This window comes from Penaeus japonicus, unplaced genomic scaffold (genome assembly GCF_977035675.1).
Source record: "Penaeus japonicus unplaced genomic scaffold, GWHDUDI00000001_assembly GWHDUDI00000039, whole genome shotgun sequence".
In the NCBI taxonomy this organism is placed as follows: Eukaryota; Metazoa; Arthropoda; class Malacostraca; order Decapoda; family Penaeidae; genus Penaeus; species Penaeus japonicus.
Genome location: NW_028234441.1, coordinates 9391500 through 9411499, shown reverse-complemented (window position 1 = coordinate 9411499; position 20000 = coordinate 9391500). Strand labels below are relative to the sequence as shown.

The window sequence follows — 20000 nt, the reverse complement described above, 5'->3', positions numbered from 1 at the left end:
TCTAACTAGTTATTTTATGAGTATTCAGAAGTTCATATATTAATGCAAGAATTTTAATCTATGTATATCATACAAGGATAATTCTAAGAGCTTTATCTCTTCTCAGCATCTCTCTGAGTGCAGAGGAACGCTCCAAGGTTGAGGAGGAAGGAAAGTACTTCCTAGCCATGAGACTGGTGCAGGCAGGGAAGCTGCAGGAAGCCATACAAGCTCTGGGAGAATTAAAGAGTCCTGAAGCATCATTCCAGAGGGCAATGGTAAGTAAAGATATGTCATCACATCACAGTTAAATCATTTTTATTATATATCTTTAAGGAAAATTTATATAACTTTTTATTTTTTGTGAAACTTAACCTCTATACCTAGGCATTATTCATGTTTATAATAGGAAACTTTGAATATAATTTTTGTAAGTAGAATATATCTTTATTTTGACACAAATAGATTATCCAAAAGATTTATTAGGAAAGAAAATGAGAGATAAAGTTAATTTTTTTCTCTTTCAGTTGTATAAAGAACAAGCCCAAACTATTACCAGTGAGGGTGGAGTGGAAACCATGACAGCCGACATGCGTTCACAACACACCATTCTGCTGACGCAAGCAAGAGACACACTTTATCTTACCCTAGACAGATTGCGAATGCCAGGTATACAAGCAAGCTTTCTTTTATCTGTAGCACATGACACTTAGCTTCACTTGAGTTGCTAGAGTGGTGCATAGTGAAGTACATATGTAATAAAATTAGTATATTGGTAATTATGAGAAGAGATACAAATTTATAAGTAAGTTTGTTTATTTTGATATATCAAGATTTTGCAGATAGGATGAAGTTAAAGTTCTATTTATTCACTTAATGTAGACAATATTTCTTGGATCTATATTCATGAATGGAAATTGTACAACTATGATGAAGGTGAAGTTTTATCTTCTCTCCCTAGGTGTAGATCGTTTTCATCCCCTCAACACCAAGCTGAGTCAGCAGTTGGAGGATGTTGAGAGGCGTCTTTCACACATAAGTGTGGACCAGGATACCCACATTCAGCGAGAGGATGATACCGAATCTATTTCAGATGCCTCCCAGTCACCCCGACCTGACTTGGCTAATGGCCATGTTATTAATGCATCTCAACCTCCACAGATGTTTAGTACTCCCTATAGGGATAACAGAAATAGTAGCAGAATAACTAGACAGGTGATTATAAAGTCTTTCTATGCACAAATTTAATTAAATATTTAAAGAATTATCCATGACATCAATTTCTTCTTCTTCTAAATATTGATATTTTGTCTAAATATTTCATAGGAGGCCCGTCCAAGTCCAGAGCGTCTGGATGCACAAGTGAGAGCTATCTCAGAGGTTCAAGAAAATACATTGCGGAACATGGAGGACACACTGAGGAATATGGAGGAACAGAATGCAGCGCTGAGAGCCCAGAATGAAGCTCTTAGAGACACATGCGCTACAATGGCACAAGAGGTCAAGGAAAATGCTTCCTTGTTCCGTAGTATCTTAGAGCAGAACAAAAGTATCTCCCAGGAAGCATATAATGCTGTACTTAATGAAATGAAACAAGTTCAAATCAGTATAAAAGACCTGCAGGTAAGATGATTGTTTTACTCTTCTTTTTTTATTATTATTATTATTATTATTATTATTATTATTATTATTATTGACTATAGATTAAATACATTCAGACAATCATTAGAATCCAATATCAATGAAAGTGAATCCTTCTCAATATATGATTATTATTAATATTCTATTTGTTTGAAATTTTCCTCAGACTCAAGTTCATAGCATAGCAGTCGATGTTGGAGAATTGAGAGCCATGAAAGCAGATGCAAAGGCAAGTTTTTATACTAGATAGATTAAAGTTTTGCTCTTTGTTCCTCCTCCTCCTCTTCCTCCTCTTCTACAAGCTTATTGCTGTAGAGTTCTAACTCAAATACTTCAAAGTATTGTTGAAAATAGAAATATCTATTTGGTTTGCTTGTTCCTTGCTTTCAGTCAATAATTTTCATGATTCTTTCAGCATACTGAAGCTGTTGAAGCAAAGGCCAGTGAAGAACAGGTAGCTGCTGGTAAGTTTACACAAATTTTTGAAAGGGGAATTTCACTTTTAACTTTTGTGTTAAATAAATGAAAAATTATATTTCAGATTAGTGATGTAAGATTTGTGTTTTGTGTAATTTAGTTGAGAGAATATATCTGAAATTTTGTTTTACTTTTAGCAGCAGTAGTACCAGCTGGCATATACAGTGGTTACATGGGATACTACAGTCAGCAGCCTGTACCCAGCCCTCTGATGCCAACTCCAGGGCTCTTTGGCAACCCTCCATTCTTCCCACCATCCACTCTCCCTGACCAGACATACAGGTATGCTTTTTTGTGGTTTACTTTCATTACAGTATAATATATATGCAACTAATAATTTTTGTTGATAGAATTCAGTGATCAGAGTATTCATTTTGTTGCATTTCTATATTTTTTTCAGCATGCCATCAAGTGTTAGCCAGGTGACAGCAGCATCCAGTCTAAGCCAGACATCTTCAATAGTGACCCAAGCTCTTGGCTCCCCTGCTATTGTCACTGCTAAAGAGCCACTTCCATCACCCTCTGGAATCACTGTTGCTCAGGTAAGTCTTTGGAACTAATTTTTATCATTTATTCATGAGTTGAATGGTCAGAGTGCGGTATGGGTGGAGCTTTTTCTGCATCAGAACCCATTTTAATTTTTATTTATTTATTTTGTGGTTTAGTTGATCCTGAAATGCACATTACACATTTAGTCAATGAACCGTTGTTTGGAAATATTTTGATTTATGGTTATTTGTTCATAACACTTGATACAATTTTATTTATTTTATTTTTGTTTACAACTATTTTTGTTTTGTAATTGTATTTTGGTTTCATTCTTTAGTGTTAAGAGCTTTTGTATTTGTTTTAGATATTGAATATTTTTATGTTCATTTGTTTAAACCAGTTGTAAAATTTAGGAAGAAGAATATAACTCCTAACCCAAAACATGATTTTATGGTCACCAGAGTCTTGCTACAACAAACTTGGGTAATGTGAGTTGGAGTGTGGCACAGGGCATTAGTTCTTCATCTGGCACCACCAGCAGTGCGCAGATAATGCCTCCTGTTACCAGTGCTCCTCATGCCTTCCAGATTACAATGCCATCTGTGTCTGCAGCTCTGACACCACCACCTGCCTCGGCACCCGGTAAATCTGCTAATTTTTCATTAATCTTATTTCAATTTGAAATTAGTAGTTCCAATTTTCTTTATTATCATCATTACTGTCAATACTATTTCTCTTATTATTATTACTATTATTTTGCTCTATTTTGCTAGATTGGCGATTAAAACACATCTCGGTTTTAGCCAATTTTCTTGCCTGTCTGCTTTGGTACTAAATATGTGATTCAAAACATGAAATGCTGTTTACATGGTTTGAGGGAGCGGCTTTCGAATTATGATGAGCATTTTTCTTGTTTGTTTCTTCTTTAACTACATTTTTTATAAAATTTTGTTAATCTTGATTATGAATATTGAATTAGAAAGGCCTAGTAGTAGAGGGTAGTGCAATTTAAATATTTCTTTTATTCAATTGGTGAGGATTGCTGTTATTTGGCAAATACTTGAGATAACTAAGAAGTAAAAGTAGATGCAACAGAAGTCATAGATATCAGTTGATTAGAAGGAAAATATTTGATATAGTACAAATACAAATGGGAATTATTCTGATATTGTCATTATATTTTAACCCATTCACGCCGGGGCGATTCCGGCTATGAATGGTCACGATGCTGGGGGTTTTATGAATGCATAGGCCTTACGCCTCGGGATTCTCGGGTGCATTGGCTGTGAGCCTGGGCTGTTCGCTTGCTCACCCTGAGTGCCGGCCTTGACCAAATATCTCGTTGACGGTGTCTGACGCAAAAACCACGAAATGTGTCAGCACGTCATCCGGTGCGAATGGGTTAAGTTGTATAGTATGGAAAATTATTATCATGTAATATAGATTAAGAAAATAAAGTTTAACATTATATTTTTTACTAATGAGACAAATGCTAAGATATTGATCAGTGGAGGGTAATCCTAGCAGTTGGTGAAATGCTCTCTTGTAAACAGCAGACTGTGTTTGAATGGCATATACCATCAGTCTTGAAGTTATGTACCACCTCTGGTTCTTCTGATCAGGTTATGCTCATTTTATTTTCCCATGTAAAACACATTTGTAGTCCTTGCCCTGCCTTTTGATGTGTTGAAATTACATTTCATTTTATTATTCAACTTTTATTATGTTTTAATTATTGGCAGTATTGAGTTGTGTAAGGAGCATTTTAAGGGATAATATTTACCCTTTGATATCCAGATTAATAATCAGAACAGTAAAGATTCTGATGGGGAATTACACTATGTTATGGTAAATTCTTTTTGAACTTGACTCAAACTGCGGTGGAAGATGTGCTTTTAATAGACAGTTTCTCTACTCTGTTCCTTATACTGTGGGACAAATGTAAGAATATAGTTTTTTAAAAGTTATACTGTATTTGCTAACAAAATTGCTTTTAATAGTGTTTTTAGATTCTAGTAACTTCATATGCAAATATTTATGTATGGGATGGTTACTTGGCTTGTTATGAGATTCTTTCTACCAAGTGCCTTGTCGAATGTGTATAACATATGCATGAAATTTTAGTGTACATTAAAGGAAGTTAAGACACCAAAAGATGTCTTGAATTTATGGTACACTTGTATTCTAACTTTTTGCACAAAGGAAAATGTACATTGTGTGCATTGGTTTATGGGATTTAACAAATTATTATAGTCCTTTTCTCACTAACACCTTTAAAGAAAGGGCTCTTTTATTAGATGAATGAGAGAATCAGCCAGTATGAGTTATAAAAGACACAAAATTCACACAACTAAGCCTAGGATTTCTCTCTGCAACATCCATCACCATCATGACACTAGAGGAGCAGCTGTCAATCACCCTTCCATGCTCCGCTACGGGTCTCCTGGCCAACATACCCGCCCCCCTGTACTCAGCAGTCACTCCTGACTCGTCCCCCCAACGAGGCCAGTCACAGGTTAAATCACTGTCACCGTATTTGTCAACGAGCGGCTTGTCTCCCGCAGCCAACAATCTGGATGCTCCATCTGCCTCGTCTGGTTCACAGGACTGCACAATCAGTATGTCATACTTCCATTCTAGAGCGCGATTATTTTGTATGTCTTGTGTTGCTTTTGGGATGCTGATGCATGGCTGGTTTAGAAGTCCTGTACAGCCTTGTTCACTGTTTTCCCTGCCTTGTTGCCTCTGTGACTCTGTAAATGGCATATGTGACTGCCAAATAGTTTGTGGAACAATTGTCTTTCAGTTGACAAATTGTGTTTACTTGTTTAGAAAGGATACCAGAAACAGGAGTACATTTAGAGACACATACTTCTCAAACACCATAGTATTTTCTTGTGTATTGATATGCATGTTGTTAGGGTGGATTATTTGATTGTAAGGGTTGCTTGTCTTTTATCTGTATGCCTTTTTAGTCTTTTAAGTGCAAGCTAATACAGATACTCTTTGGCTTATGATCTTGTTCCAATTTATCTATCATTTGTTCAAAGTATCATAAGCCAAAAATAAATACCTAACCTGCTGAACTTGTAGCTTAGCCTAGCTTTCTTTATAATTGCTCCAAACACTTACAGCCTCCAACTGGGAACAGTCCTTTAACACAGGGTCTGACTAGGAGCTAAAACTACTGAAAGATTATCATAATGCATATTGCTAGCCCAGGAAAAGCTCATAGTATCAAATCTGAGTGTCTACAGAATTCTTAGTATGATATTGAAAAATTAAAAGTTCAACCATCAAACCATCATAAGTTGGGAACTATCTGTATTTGCTTAACCCATTCACAACAGGATATATTTACACCTACTCCCATTTATGCCAGGCAGGTATTCAAGCGTGCAACGCTTCATTCTGGGGTGTTTTCCTGCTGCGCAGGGCCACACTGAACCTTTCAGTGTTTTTCACCCACCCTATTCTTATGGTTTGCATGATTGGATCTAAAATGTAAAGGCATGTAAAAAATATTGCGATATTCAGAGGAGTTATTTTAGTCAAAAAACATATTACAGCAATGCTTTTCTAGTGTCCTTTATTGAACTTTGCCTATATTCTTCACTTCTATGTGATAATACCACTGGAAAGTGGATGGAAGCACTCTTTGAGTGGGATATCAAAAATGATTTTTTTTTTCTCCAAATGAAAAGAACTACAAATAATCATGCATGTACATACGAGTATGTACATGTACTTCATGACGTGATGTGATATCACAGGTAATTGAAAAATTAGAGGTAGTTTTACATTAGTAATTTTCTATTTTATTGTATTTCTTGGCCAATCACATTTGATCTTACAATAGTTTTTTGACTTGGATATTTTTATTCAACCGATCAGAAGCAAAAATTACCATAAGGTTATCAGTATCACTTAGTTTTGTGACTTTTTTTTTTTTTTCTTTCTTTCTTTTTTTTCTCTTTTACATTACATCACATTTTATGACATTCAAATGCCTAAAATAAAGTAAGAGTCTTAGAAATTATGCTATTCCTGATGATTTAGCACATCTAGCACATCAGAACTGCCCCACCCAGAAAATGTACGACATCTCAGGACGTCACCTGGGTCTGGGGATATTTTCTGACCACTTGATAGGACGTCAGTTGGTGCGAATGGGTTAAGGGGCAAAGTTCCTTTTCTTACCTTTATTTTATTTTATCATTCTAGCATAATTAAAACATTACCTATGCTTTCCTATTGACTTTAGAGAAGTGATTTGTAGCTACCCAAGCTAATTAGGAATTGCCATAATTTTTATTTTTAAGAACAAAGTAAAGGCTAGATAGGTATGTATGATATATGCTCATCTAATCTTGTCGCCCATGAACACCAGGTGACAAGATATCATGTCAAGTGGTAGCAGGACTAGCCACAGGGGCTAATTTCTTTTTCTTTTTTTCTTCATGGCTATCCTCCTGGTTGGCACGCTGGGTGGTCAGGCACGCAGTGCTTGGCTGTTGCCTGTGTGGGCAAATAACCCGAGGTGTTAGCCTTATACGTTTGAAATATCCCAGCATTTTGACCGTTTGGAGTCCCACTGCCTCAAGAGGCATTAGGAATCCAGAGGGGGCTACTGATTCAACATCTCCAAAGAGAAAACAGTATTGAATTTTTTTCCAGAATGAGCAACCCCTCCAAATTGTTACTGTGACTCAAGGTAGTAAGCCACTCATGGTTGATCTGTCACAAAGGACACTGACAGGTTTTGGTTAACCCATTCACGCCGAGGCCGTTTCGGCTTTGCGCGGTCGCAATACCGGGGTTCATGAACGCATAAGCCTAACGCCTCGAGATTCTTGGGTGCACAAGCCGCGAGCCTGGGTTGCCCGCTCGCTCTACCCGAGCGCGCGGCTTCCCCTCATAGCTCGTCCAGGGCGTCTGACGCAAAAACCACAATACGTGCTATCATGTCAGCCAGCGTGAATGGGTTAAAGGAAACTCCATATTGGCTTATGATGCCAAAGGAGTGTTATCTGATTCAAGGGGTCAGGAATGATTTTTATTTGTGACTTTTGCACAGATAATTTGAGAGTAAAAAATGAAATTTATCCCGCTCTTAAAGTCCCAAACATACTCTAAGGGTGCTGTCTGCTTTTAGCTACAGCCTCGTATGTCTGCAGAGCAAAATGATTGAGGGCAAATAGCAATCTCCTCTCCACTCCATTATCCCACTTTCTTATTTTAGTGAAGGTTCCAAAGATGAATATAGAAAACAATGTTTTTCCTCAATCGCCTTTGTGTAAAAAATATATTTTAAACAGTGATAAAGCCCCTTCAGGATGGATAATTGGATAATACTACATTCACAGATGAGCATATTTTGAAAAAAATAGAATTTTATGGCAATATGTTTTGCTTTGTAAAAATATTGGATAATGACAAAGGAACAAAAAAATAGTTGGATTGAGTTTAGATCACAGGGGACCAAGAGGGAGGGAATCTTAATATTTTCACTTACTGGTTAACAGACACACTCAGCATTAATAGCTGGTGAGAGAGATACCAGTAAGTGCTTGAGTATATATAAACACACTTTGTTTATTTAACCCATAGGTTGCGGTTTTAATAAAATATTTAGGCAGTAGGATGGCTGGTTTACATTGTCTGGCACGGTGCCATCTGCGTCTACGACCGACTCTGCTTCTGCAGCAAATCATGCCATCCGCTGCTAATGGTTTAATGTAAAAGACCATTGATGACGGGGCTATTTTGGCTTTAAATGGTCGAAAGGCCGGGATATTCGAACGCATAAGCCTAACGCCTTGGGATCCTCTGCCGCACTTGCCGCGGGTGAGTGCTGTACGCTCGATCACCCAGCGTGCCGGCCTTGACTAAATATCTCGTCACCGGTGTCTGACCCAAAGAACAATAAATGTGATAGCAAATCAACTGGCTTGAATGGGTTAATGCATTGATATTACACATTCATTAAAATTAAGTAAGGTTATTCATCATTATTCATACCTTTTCTGTCGTATGTCTTAGTCAAATGTTCAGTAGTTCCAATTCATTTATGGATTTAAAGTTGGCAGTGAAGAGTCTTGTTTTCTATTTCTGGTGAGAGTCTTTTCATCAGCTTGAAGCTCTGTTCATATTAGGAGAAATTGTTAGGCTTTGGTAAACTTTTGCTTTCTAATGGCTTTTGAAGTTCTTATGCAGTAGTGTATATGACTGGTGAAGTAGATATTGCCAGACAGGAAACTTGATACAATTTATGCTGGGTGTTACAAGATTTAGAATGTTAACTCTGAAGCACTGATCATGCTGCTTTTAATTTTGTTTCTTCAATGTAGTGACTTAATGCAAAATCTTGATATTGAAAGTGTTTATTTTATTCATTTATTTTTTTTTATTGAGGAGTAAGAGAGTGAACAGGGAATGGTCTAACATATAGATATAGGGAATTATAATGATAAGATGAAGAATAAAGTCTGGGAATTGAGAATTAACATTGTTATTTCATATAAATATAAGGGCAGGTCTAAAGTGGTTTTCATTACTAATGAAAGAAATAACAAGGAAGGATTGAATATTATGGTTGCAACTTGTTGGAAAGTAGATTGCATTATTCCTGTGAGCTATGTTACTTTTCATATTTTCCAGTGGAATGTGAGCTCCGCTATTTTTATTTCTCCAAATTTTGTTCAAAAGGGAATGAAGGATGTATAATGAGGAAATTTTTCTCATATAAGTAGCATGGGAGTAATAATCCGTTTAACCCATTGTAGACAGGGCGCCCAATAAGCTTACATGCAGGCAAGACAGGTGATTACTGATGTCACCAGCACCGGCTAAAAATTAGAGGGATTGGAAAATGTTTACTCCACCCTCCAGGCAGTGCAGATTTGCCCAACAAATATTTCCCCATAAATCCATCAGAAAACAAGGGTTTAGCCTGGCTTTAGAAAGCTGTAGCTCTGAAATTAGCTCTATTAAAGTCATAATACTTCATGACTATGAGCGTGCTTCAACTGTAAGCAATTCCCGATGTCATTTCATGAGCACATTGACACCCGTCTTTTAGGCCTAATTGGAGCCGATGTTTATGTCATGACACCTGTCTGCTATGGGTTAAGATACTTTCATATGCAACATAAAATGTGAAAGACTAAAGAAGAAAAAAATCAATGTATCTGATTGTCTGCAAAATGCTAATTGCTAAAATTAAGGATCTAAGTATTCAAAAACAATTAATACCACAACAGTTAATGAAACAGTGTACAATATACAACTCTAAACATGAATACAATACAGCATGCACACAGGAAATTACTTTGCCTTGCAGAGGGATGTCTTAGAATTGAAAGTAGTATTAACCAGAGGATAGAAAGTGCTAAAACCAGCTCATGAGTAGCTGTGAGTAATACTAATGTTTTGCATGACATTTTGTATATTTCCTTATAATAGTCATCTTTATATTTCTAAAACAAATTTGAAACTTGGTGGATGAAGTAGATATTCAGAGACAACATAATAAGATTAGACACCTGGGAATAGAAAAGTTAGGATTTCCTTAAAATAGTGATATGCATAAGAAATCTTTCAAGGGCAAGTCTACACCTTTTCTTCTCACTTCTTCTTTATTCATTTATTGATTTTCTTATTTATAAATATCATTTTTCTGTAGCATTTTCAGGGACCTTTAAGAGTCCTGGAGGCATTACTGCAATAGAATCACCTACCCCAAAGGCTAAGGAAACAACAGATGATGATAACGATCGGTATGTGGAGGACGATCACGACCCATGCCCAGATTTCAAGCCTGTTATTCCATTGCCAGAGAAGGTGGAAGTACGCACAGGGGAGGAGGACGAAGAGGTAGTTTTACACAGTATTTGAAAGAAGTTAAAAGATGTAGCTTTAATTATGAGATGTGTGACTTTTTAGAAATCATAATATGTTGCTGTGGTAGAAGAAATTAATGTGATAAAAAGATTATTTAATGATATGATATAAAGGGCTTTAAGTACTTGTTTTACTTAAAAAAAGAAGAGAAATAAAAAGTAAAAAATAAATATATATAAAGATATAGATAATGATGAAAATAGTAAATATTGTCATTTTCACTTTTCTATGGTATTGTTCCAGGTATTGTTTGAAGAGAGAGCTAAGCTCTTTAGATTCGTAGAAAAGGAATGGAGAGAGCGTGGAACAGGTGTTATGAAGCTTTTGCACAACCCTGCCCAGGGCTCAGTGCGTGTTCTAATGAGGAGAGACCAGGTACGTTCTAAGGAGTTGCTACTTATTTATTATTCCTACTACCCTTATACTTTTATTGTATTTAGGAGATGACATGACTGAGAAATCTCTCTTACTTATGCATTATGAAGGCCTTTGAATTTGGATTTATTGAGACTGATTCCCCTTCCAGACCCACAAGATCTGTGCCAACCATCTTGTCTATTCTAATATAGACTTGCAGCCCATGAAAGGAAATGACAAAGTTTGGATTTGGGCTGCACAGGTAAAACAGTGAATTGTTACTTTTAAAAGCTGGTAAAGATTCCTTTTTTTTATATATATATATAAAGTTTTGTTGACATTTACAGTATATTTTCATTCATCTTGGTTGTATATTAAATTGAAGCCAGTGGATAATATTTTCCTTGACAATCTAAGCATGGCCTGTATCTATATATTACATTTTTTCAAATTCATAGGATTATGCTGATGAAGAATTACGCATGGAGAAGTTCTGCTGTAGATTCAAAACACCTGAGATAGCTACAAGCTTTAAGGATGCTTTCATGAAAGCAAAAGCCATTACCAAGGAGAATGAAGATAAGTTGGAGGCACAGCAGGTAATTCATCCTTTCATGTTTATTTGTTTTAATATTATCTTATGTGGGGCCCATATCCAGTTGGAAGTTTTGTAGACATATTTGTAGAGGAACATGTTCACAAAGCTTTGGAATGAGGCACTAGGTTGACAAAATCTTTTCTACCTTGATTATGACACTGGCTGATGCCATTACTCATTTACAAGTGACTGACTGGGGCGAACCACTCAGTCAACTCTAATATATTGTAAACTATTTATTTATTAGTTAAAATGTATATATCAAATTGATTCAATTAGTTGTTTAAGAGCAGATATTGATTGAGAATTAATAAAAGTTGTTTGATTTTAACAAGTGATTTCCATCTATGTATTTATATATATCCATGCATATTTACCTTTTCTGCATCATATATTATAGCAGATATTACTTGATATAATTGATTAAAACCTTTCGCTCACAGGGCTTTGGAGAGAGAAGCAAAACAGCTTACCAAGGAATCGCACCAGCAAGCACAGGAAAATCTCTTGCTGATATGTTCAAGCCAGCTGCAGGATCCTGGAGCTGCTCCGTCTGCCTGGTGAACAACACTGCAGATATGACCAAGTGTGCTGCTTGTGAGACTCCCAATCCCAATGCTCCCAAGGCTGAGGAACCTGCTGCACCTCAGACACCTTTCGGTAAGTTGTTTAAATGAGTTTTTGTGAAAAAGGTATAGATTTTGATATGTTTTCTTACTGCATTTGAAGATGATAATCATTCGGAAGTGATTGGAAAGAATAAAATTGAATTGCATCAAGATTAACCTTTTCTCATTGTTGGTACAACTCCAAGGTTTTATCCATTCCCCTACAGCGGCATTCAAGTTCAAAAGCCCCACAAATACCCCAGGGTCGTCAGCTGCATCTCCAGATAAGCTTGGCATGGCATCAACTCCTAACACTTCTACTTCTGCTTCTGCCACAGGATGTGAGTAGTTGTTTAATAACATGTGCTTTGGCTGCTTATGGTTTCTATGCACTCTTTTCTTTCTTTATTTTGGCTGCTTTTGTATTTATTTTTGTAGTATTTAGGGTTGGCATTTGTTTATTTATTTATTTATTATTATTTTTTACTTTTGTTCTTTAAAATTTTTTTGGCTATTTTTTTTTTATTTTTTTATTTATTTATTTATTTATTTATTATTTTTTTTTCTTTAGATTCTTTTTTGAGGGTTTGATTGGAAAGGAAATGATTATTATTATTCTAAAATAACATAGGGAAAAGATTTATAAGTTTTGTAGAGTATTTAACCCTCTCGTGACGGGTGGTACACTACTGTACCGCGCATATTAGGCCCGTTCGCTGGGGACACGATACGGCGTCGTTTATTCAATTGATTTAGGCCTATGTGTTCGAGAGCCCCGGCATTGTGACATGCAAGGCTGGAATGCCCCCGGCAGGAATGGGTTAAGATGAATTTTGTTTAGATATCTCACACAAGGTAATGTGGCTCTTTCTTTCTAACCCACTTCATATACTTTTTTCCTGTTTTGTGTGTGTCTGTATATGTAAGTATATAGAAATACATACACTTATAGAATGTCATGATATGACTAAATAGTACAATTTTTATTTTCCTTTTTAAAAATTATTTTTCTTACTACTATGTTATCTTAACCCTATGATGAAGGTGCGTCACACTCGTGTGACACAGCCAAACTCCCGATGCTGGGGCGTCATGCCAGTGTGACGATTACAATGCAATATTGCAATCGCCCAGCATAGGGGTCTTCGCATAGCAAGTGCCCCGTTGGGAAAGGGTTAAGATGTTATTTTTTTATGGGATACATTTCATTAAATTGAATAGGAAAGTAAAAAGTTATGATTCTGATGAAGACAAAATATTGAGGCATATTTAGAAATAATATAGAAAAGCTTGTCCTATCAGAGTCCTCTATCATTTGTCCTAATGTTAATTTTACTAATTATGAGTTCTTTCTGCTGCCATATTTGCCTATTTCACAGCACACAGATACACAATTCTCTCCCCTTTGAAGAACACACAGTATTGCCAATGTGTGAATTTGGAAGTAGAGGGGACTACATATACTGTGACAGCATCTGATTGATGTTTATAAAAAGCATTAAATGTGGATGATTGCAAATACTGGAAAAGCCAAATTCATTGTGCAATTTTTGGTTGGTAGAGATCAGACTGAGGGACAGATATACAGCTCATGAGTGTTGCAATAGTTATTCATCACTACTATTAGATGCAGTTTAACCTGCTTATCCAAAGTTGTCTGCATATCTTTCTGTTATTTAGAACTCATTCCAGATATTTTTTTATTAACAGGGTAAAATATTTAAACATTTGTGTAGGCATTGATGAAGCATTTACCTTTGGCTTTCTGTGTTCATTTTCATCTTTCCTGTAAGTAAGATTTATAAAGAGAATATTTTTTATTTCAGTTGGCTTCAGATTTGGCTTGGACAACTCAAAGGCAACTGTCAGCCCACTGGTCAGCTCAGCCCCAGCTTCCTCCAGTGCTGCATCAACTCCTACCACCAGTGCGGACACAGCCAAGGATGCTGTTAAGTTCTCTCTTAGTGGTTTCACCTTCACCACCACACCCACTTTGAAGCAGGATAAGGTGGAAGTCCCAGAGAAGCCTAAAGAGGAGGAGAAAAAAAAGGAATCAATATTTGCAAGCTTCTCCTTTGGGTCCAGTCCCTCTTCAGGCCCAGCAACTTCAAGCTTCAATTTCAGTGTGCCAACAAAAGACGGCAAGACCGATGGAAGTCTTGCAGTGTCTAGTAAGTTTTCCTTTTTTATTTCTTTACCAGTCTTCTCCAGTATTATTGGCTTAGTGTCTTAGTGTTTTCTACAGTATTATTGTCTTAATATTTAAAGGTAAAGAATATAGAATGTCAGATTTATTTTAAGGCTGTATGATGGATTATATGTAATCTTGTATGAACATTTAGATTTTACTTATCTTTTAATAATTTTAGGCCAGTCATCTGGGGATGGAGGATTGTTTAGCAACAAGTCATCAAGCAACTTGGTATCCTTCAGCACTTTAGCTGCCAACACTAGTTCTGCATCATCAAATGTGTTTACCATTAAGGACACTAAAGCTGTAAGTTTTTTTTAATTAAGACCTTATTTCTAGCTTAATGTTGTGATTACTGAAAAGATACTCACACATCTTCATAGATGACAAGTTATAATTTTTCCAATATCCTTCAACAGAGAATCACTCATATGATAAATCAAATAGATATTGATGTAATATTCTTGAAGAAAGGTGCATTTCCCTTCATCAAATATTTTTTCATGTTTTATACAAGTGTACACTTTATGCTGATCAAGGAATATGGTACTGATATATGCATGACTTAGTAAATATGAAGTTAATAATGTAGAATGGAAACTAGGAAAAGTCATTTTAAAGATGCCAAGAATTGGATTGCAAAACCAGCAAATCATCCATAGTTGGTATTGGCACAATGTGTCAGTCATCAAGATCTGAAAATCTCTTTATTTTCCAGTTTGAGCCAAAGGCTTTGTTCGGAGGTTCACAAGCAAAGTCACCAAGTAAGGATGATGGTGATGATAAAGTAGAAGAATATGAACCTCAAGTTGACTTCCAGCCAGTTGTTCCTTTGCCGGACTTAGTTGAGGTTAAGACAGGTGAGTGAGTGGTTGGATATGGTTGAACTCCAGTTTACATTTTTGGATCGGTATTAGTGAAAAGAATCAATTGGAAGAAATGAGTAGAGCCTTATGGAAATTACTGATTTATACAAATTTACAGGCGAGGAAGAAGAAGAGAGATTATTCTGCGAGCGAGCAAAGCTTTTCCGCTTCGATAAGGACACCAAAGAATGGAAGGAAAGAGGAATTGGTGAATTAAAGATCCTGAAGAACAACACAACTAAAAAGGTAACAAAAATTATTTTGTTCTGTTACTTGCAGAAAAGGGGATACTGGAAAGTGCTTTAGTGCCTAGGGTGTATTTTGTTTTATTTACTAAAGCAGAGCCCTTTTCTTTTAGATTCGTATTTTGATGCGGCGTGAGCAGATCCACAAGGTGTGCGCCAATCACTTCCTTACACCAGAGATTAAGCTGACACAAATGCAAACATCAGACAAGGCATGGATTTGGGCTGCACATGATTTTGCAGATGAGGAAATGAAAGAAGAGAAGTTTGCTGCCAGATTTAAGAACCAAGAATTGGTAAGCTATTATAAAGGCATTTTGCCTTTTATTATCATGCTGAATCCAGCTCATTCAAAGTTAAAACTAACATGATACCATGATAAAGAAAGGATGATTGTAGATAGCAGTAAAATGTTAAGACAATAACAATTTGATTTTTAATTTAGTTTTATTGTCAAGTAAATGTTTGTAGGAGTGTTGATAATTTTGTCCATGACATAAAACTCATTTTATTTTATCTTTCAGGCATTGAGTTTTAAGGCAGCATTTGAGAAGGCTCAGAAGTCTTTAGAGTCTCTCCCTTCAGACACCACATCAAGCTCAGATGCTGCATCAACTCAAGCAGCAAAAACTACCACCAATTCATTAGCTGCTATGTTTAAGCCAGCAGCGGGATCCTGGGAGTGTGATACCTGCTTGGTGCGAAACAAAGCTGAAGATAATGTTTGTGTTTCATGTTCGAGTAACAAACCAGGCTATGAACCATCAAAAGAGAGCACACTCCAAACACCCCAATTTAGTTTTGGGATTCCATCTTCAACAACTGCAACAAAAGAATCAGCAAAGAATGAGGAAAAACCTAACATTAACTCTTTAGCAAGCATGTTTAAACCAGCAGTTGGTTCGTGGGAGTGTAATAGTTGTTTGGTGCGTAACAAAGCAAGTGATTCCGTATGTGTTGCATGTAGTGCTGGTAAGGATGGTATTGCTCCCAGTGCAGATTCTTCTACTGGTGATACACCAGCTTTCAGTTTTGGCATCAAGAGTGACATGTCTTCAACCACGAGTGGTTTTAGCTTTGGTGTAGCAGAAAACAAGACAGCATTCTCATATGGTATTCCTGCCACAAACCAGAGTGTGACCTCCACAACCTCTCAGCCAGCATTTTCTTTTGGCACCAGTGCAAAACCTGCACAAGACAACACAGATAGTAAGCCTGCCTTTTCATTTGGAATTCCAGGCAGCATAACAATAAAACCTGTGCAAGATTCTACTGTTGCAACAGAGAGTAAACCTGCCTTCTCCTTTGGAAAACCTGGAGAGCAAACCAGCAAGACATTCAGCTTCTCTTGGTCAACAACAACCCCAGCCAGCATTGGGTCAGCCTCTACAGCAGGCACTTCAGCCTTCTCTTCATCAACCTTTTCACAGTCTAAACCAGCAGGGTCACAAGAACAACCCTCAACACCAACCAAAGAGGAAAATTCTGGATTTGTCTTTGGTAGCCCTGGAAAATATGAGTTCTCATTCACTGGAGTAAAAGCTCGATCTCCCAGGTCAAGGGATATCAGTCAGTGTGAATCAGAAGATGGTCTAGTGGAAGAGGATGAAGGAGACCATCTTTATTTTGAGGTAAGACTTTTTTCTTTAGCAAGAATCATTCAAATTATTTTTTTCTATCTTTTATTTTTTAGGCTTAGGGTAGAATATATAAATATTTTGAAATAAAATAGCAGTACCTAATTAGTACTGAGTACACTGAATGTGTTGACCTACCTTTTATACTTTTATACGACTGCATAAAATCAATTAATTCCATAGCAATTACTCTATATATGCCATTGCTATTAGGGTCGGTCTTACATTATGATAAGATTAAATTAAAGAAGTTTTTTGATCATTTTTGTAAGCAAGACCTTTGCTTAGGTTTACCCTAGGATCACATTTGTTGATCTACTTCATGGTGTATTGTGTATTTGAATTGAAAAGTATTAAGAATAATTTTGACTAAGAATTTGTTTACATTTTTCTTTCTTTCTTTTTCTTTCTTTTTTTCTTTCTTTCTTTTTCTTTCTTTTTCTTTTTCTTTTTCTTTCTCTTTCTTTCTTTCTTTTTCCTTCTTTCTTTTTCTTTTTCTTTCTTTTTCCTTCTTTCTTTTTCTTTCTTTTTCCTTCTTTCTTTTTCTTTCTTTCTTTTTCTTTTTCTTTCTTTCTTTCTTTCTAAGATGTTTATTTTCATTATTTTCCCCCAGATGTCTTTTAAATTTGTAATAAAGCAACTACTTTATTTCTGTAGCCTGTGATACCACTGCCTGACAAAGTTGATGTAGTCACTGGAGAAGAGGAGGAATCTTGTCTTTACTCTCATCGGTGCAAGCTCTTCCGTTTAGTCAGTGGAGAATGGAAGGAAAGAGGTATAGGAGACGTCAAAATCCTATGCCATAAGAAGGTGAGTCTTATTTTGCATTGAGCTAAATTTATGTTTGGAAAATCTTTTTTTTTTTTTTTTGCTTTAGGTCATTTATAATGCTACATTCTCGGCAGTATGATCTATATAAATAGAAATTTATTTTATTTTCTATCGCTTTCAGAATGGTAAAATCAGGTTACTGATGAGGAGAGAGCAGGTTCACAAAATCTGCATGAACCACTACCTGGAGAATGACACGGAATTCCGCAAGAAGGATGATAAGACCTTCTTCTGGGCAACAGTTGATTACACTGAAAGTGAAGCACAAAAGGAAACTTTTGCTATCCGTTTCAAGACACCAGAGATTGCAGCTGAATTTTATAAGGCAGTGGATAGTGCTAAGGCAGGTTTTTCTGTGGGAAATTGTGTATTGTCAGGAAATAAAGGGAGTTAAAGAAATACACAATTGTCAAAGTTATGTCAGATGAGTAATAGAGAAAGTGCTGGTCTCCTTTGTATTTGACAAGATAACCATCCTTGAAGTAACTCCGATCAATGTTTATGGCTGGTCTCTTATGTTTTTTGTGTTTTGCTAATATGCCTATCTTTTTTGACAGGTTCAGTTAGGGGGAACTCCAACAGAATGTCCGGTGACAATATCAAGTCCTGTAAAATCAGAAGAAACAAAGAAAGAAAAATCACCTGAAACGCCTCAGAGTAATAACACACCAACACCAGCTTCTGTAAAAGCTGAAGCAGATACTACATCAGAGGAAGTCACAAGCAAGCCAAACAACTCTATCTTTGGAGGAACACCTAGCAAGACAGTGTTTGAAGGCAAGTTCTTTCAAGTTTGGCTTCTTTGTTTATTCCTTTCTTGTTTTCTCTTAAACTTCTTTTGATTTTCTTATTTTATCCCCCCCTTCCCCCTTCTCTCTTATCGTCTTTCCATCTTACATTTTTTAAGGGTTGGGTATCTGGAGGATCAATTGAAGTATTTTTATGAAATTTCATTTTAGAATTGATATGGTTCATATAGCAATTGTTGCATGTTATTAGTTTATATTTTGCTCTATGTCGGTTCACCTTTTTTCATGTTTGGTGGATCAACAGAAACAAAAGGCTCTGTATTTGGGGTTGGCACTGAACCGTCTTTCGTCACTAATGTGTCAGCTACCTTCACGTTAAGAAGTCCTGATCAGCAGGGAATGTTGAATGCAGCTGGCAGGCCATCTGGTATGTATAATTACATATATTTCACCAATTGGCAGAATTCAAGGGATATTAAAATTTGTGTAGATTATTCAGTTATTCAGATATTCACATCTTATTCTCATCACATTGTTTCATGCCCTTGCTATTCTTCTTCGATTTTTTTCACTTTCTATCTTTTTTTCCTATCCCTCAAAATAACTTGATGTTCTAAAGGCAACTCAATTTATGTATATAAACTGTTTATGAATATGGATATATCTTATCACGTTAGTGGATAATGCCTCAGGGTAGGATTTGAAACACTGCTGGTATGGGTTGCATTGTTTGACTAATATTAACATGTGAAACATGTTTCATTGGTTTTCTAGATGCTTTGCTTCTAAAAATAAACCTCAAACTAGGATCTTTTCTAAACTGATCTGTTTTGAGATATTGTATATTTACTTTATAATTAAATATATTTGACCTGTTCATGCATAGGGAATTTTAAACCCTTTCAAGACAGGCCACATCTTGAGATGTTTGGCTTGGGCTGGGCATCTTAAGATGTTTTTTCTGTTATTTTTTTAGACAAATGGTATGATATACTAATAAAGTGATACCAACTAGTATTTGATATGATGCCATAATACCACAACTGAAAGAATAACAAAAAAATGCAGTGCTATAGTAATCCAACCCAGTAAAAAAAAATCCTGTAGTAGAAGGGTTAATTAATTTGTCATGAAGTTATAATGATATAATTACTATTGTCTGAGGTTTATAAATTTCAAGCAGTTATGCTCTCCTTTATGGCAGTAACTGTTTAGATTTCTTGCTTTTATTGAGATAATAAAAGAGATAGGTGGTGATACTATGATATTTATATGACAGTGTTTGGAGCAGCAACTACAATGTCTACAACTCCTAGAAGCACCTTCAGCTTTGGAGACAAGTTCTCCTTAAACCCTGAGGCTGATGGTAAGCTTTAAAAAAAAATTGTTTATATTTGCTTCTCCTCTTCCACTCTCTCGTTCCATCAAAG

General features: G+C 36.1%; 1 protein-coding gene across 45 annotated transcripts in view; it reads left to right on the top strand.

The window, feature by feature from the left end:
• The window catches only part of LOC122242575 (E3 SUMO-protein ligase RanBP2), a 48237-nt gene that overhangs the window by 8343 nt on the left and 19894 nt on the right, over window positions 1-20000 (top strand). For 13 of the 45 annotated variants that reach the window (XR_015190713.1, XR_006222316.2, XM_086533388.1 and 10 more), the window contains exons 11-37: window positions 107-257; window positions 507-648; window positions 941-1194; window positions 1306-1602; window positions 1787-1849; window positions 2036-2084; window positions 2235-2379; window positions 2498-2639; window positions 3048-3228; window positions 4986-5204; window positions 10271-10461; window positions 10732-10863; window positions 11015-11107; window positions 11304-11444; window positions 11887-12103; window positions 12258-12392; window positions 13878-14222; window positions 14421-14548; window positions 14961-15102; window positions 15227-15354; window positions 15467-15649; window positions 15878-16984; window positions 17648-17800; window positions 17943-18164; window positions 18379-18598; window positions 18875-18997; window positions 19850-19936. Coding sequence is in view for 43 of the 45 variants with exons in the window: in XM_086533388.1 (XP_086389514.1) it covers window positions 107-257; window positions 507-648; window positions 941-1194; window positions 1306-1602; window positions 1787-1849; window positions 2036-2084; window positions 2235-2379; window positions 2498-2639; window positions 3048-3228; window positions 4986-5204; window positions 10271-10461; window positions 10732-10863; window positions 11015-11107; window positions 11304-11444; window positions 11887-12103; window positions 12258-12392; window positions 13878-14222; window positions 14421-14548; window positions 14961-15102; window positions 15227-15354; window positions 15467-15649; window positions 15878-16984; window positions 17648-17800; window positions 17943-18164; window positions 18379-18598; window positions 18875-18997; window positions 19850-19936 (5390 nt within the window). In the remaining 2 variants the exon portion in view is untranslated. The remainder of the gene's footprint in view (window positions 1-106; window positions 258-506; window positions 649-940; window positions 1195-1305; window positions 1603-1786; window positions 1850-2035; window positions 2085-2234; window positions 2380-2497; window positions 2640-3047; window positions 3229-4985; window positions 5205-10270; window positions 10462-10731; window positions 10864-11014; window positions 11108-11303; window positions 11445-11886; window positions 12104-12257; window positions 12393-13877; window positions 14223-14420; window positions 14549-14960; window positions 15103-15226; window positions 15355-15466; window positions 15650-15877; window positions 16985-17647; window positions 17801-17942; window positions 18165-18378; window positions 18599-18874; window positions 18998-19849; window positions 19937-20000) is intronic. The other 32 variants (XM_086533390.1, XM_086533384.1, XM_042999896.2 and 29 more) reach the window with 13 other exon arrangements.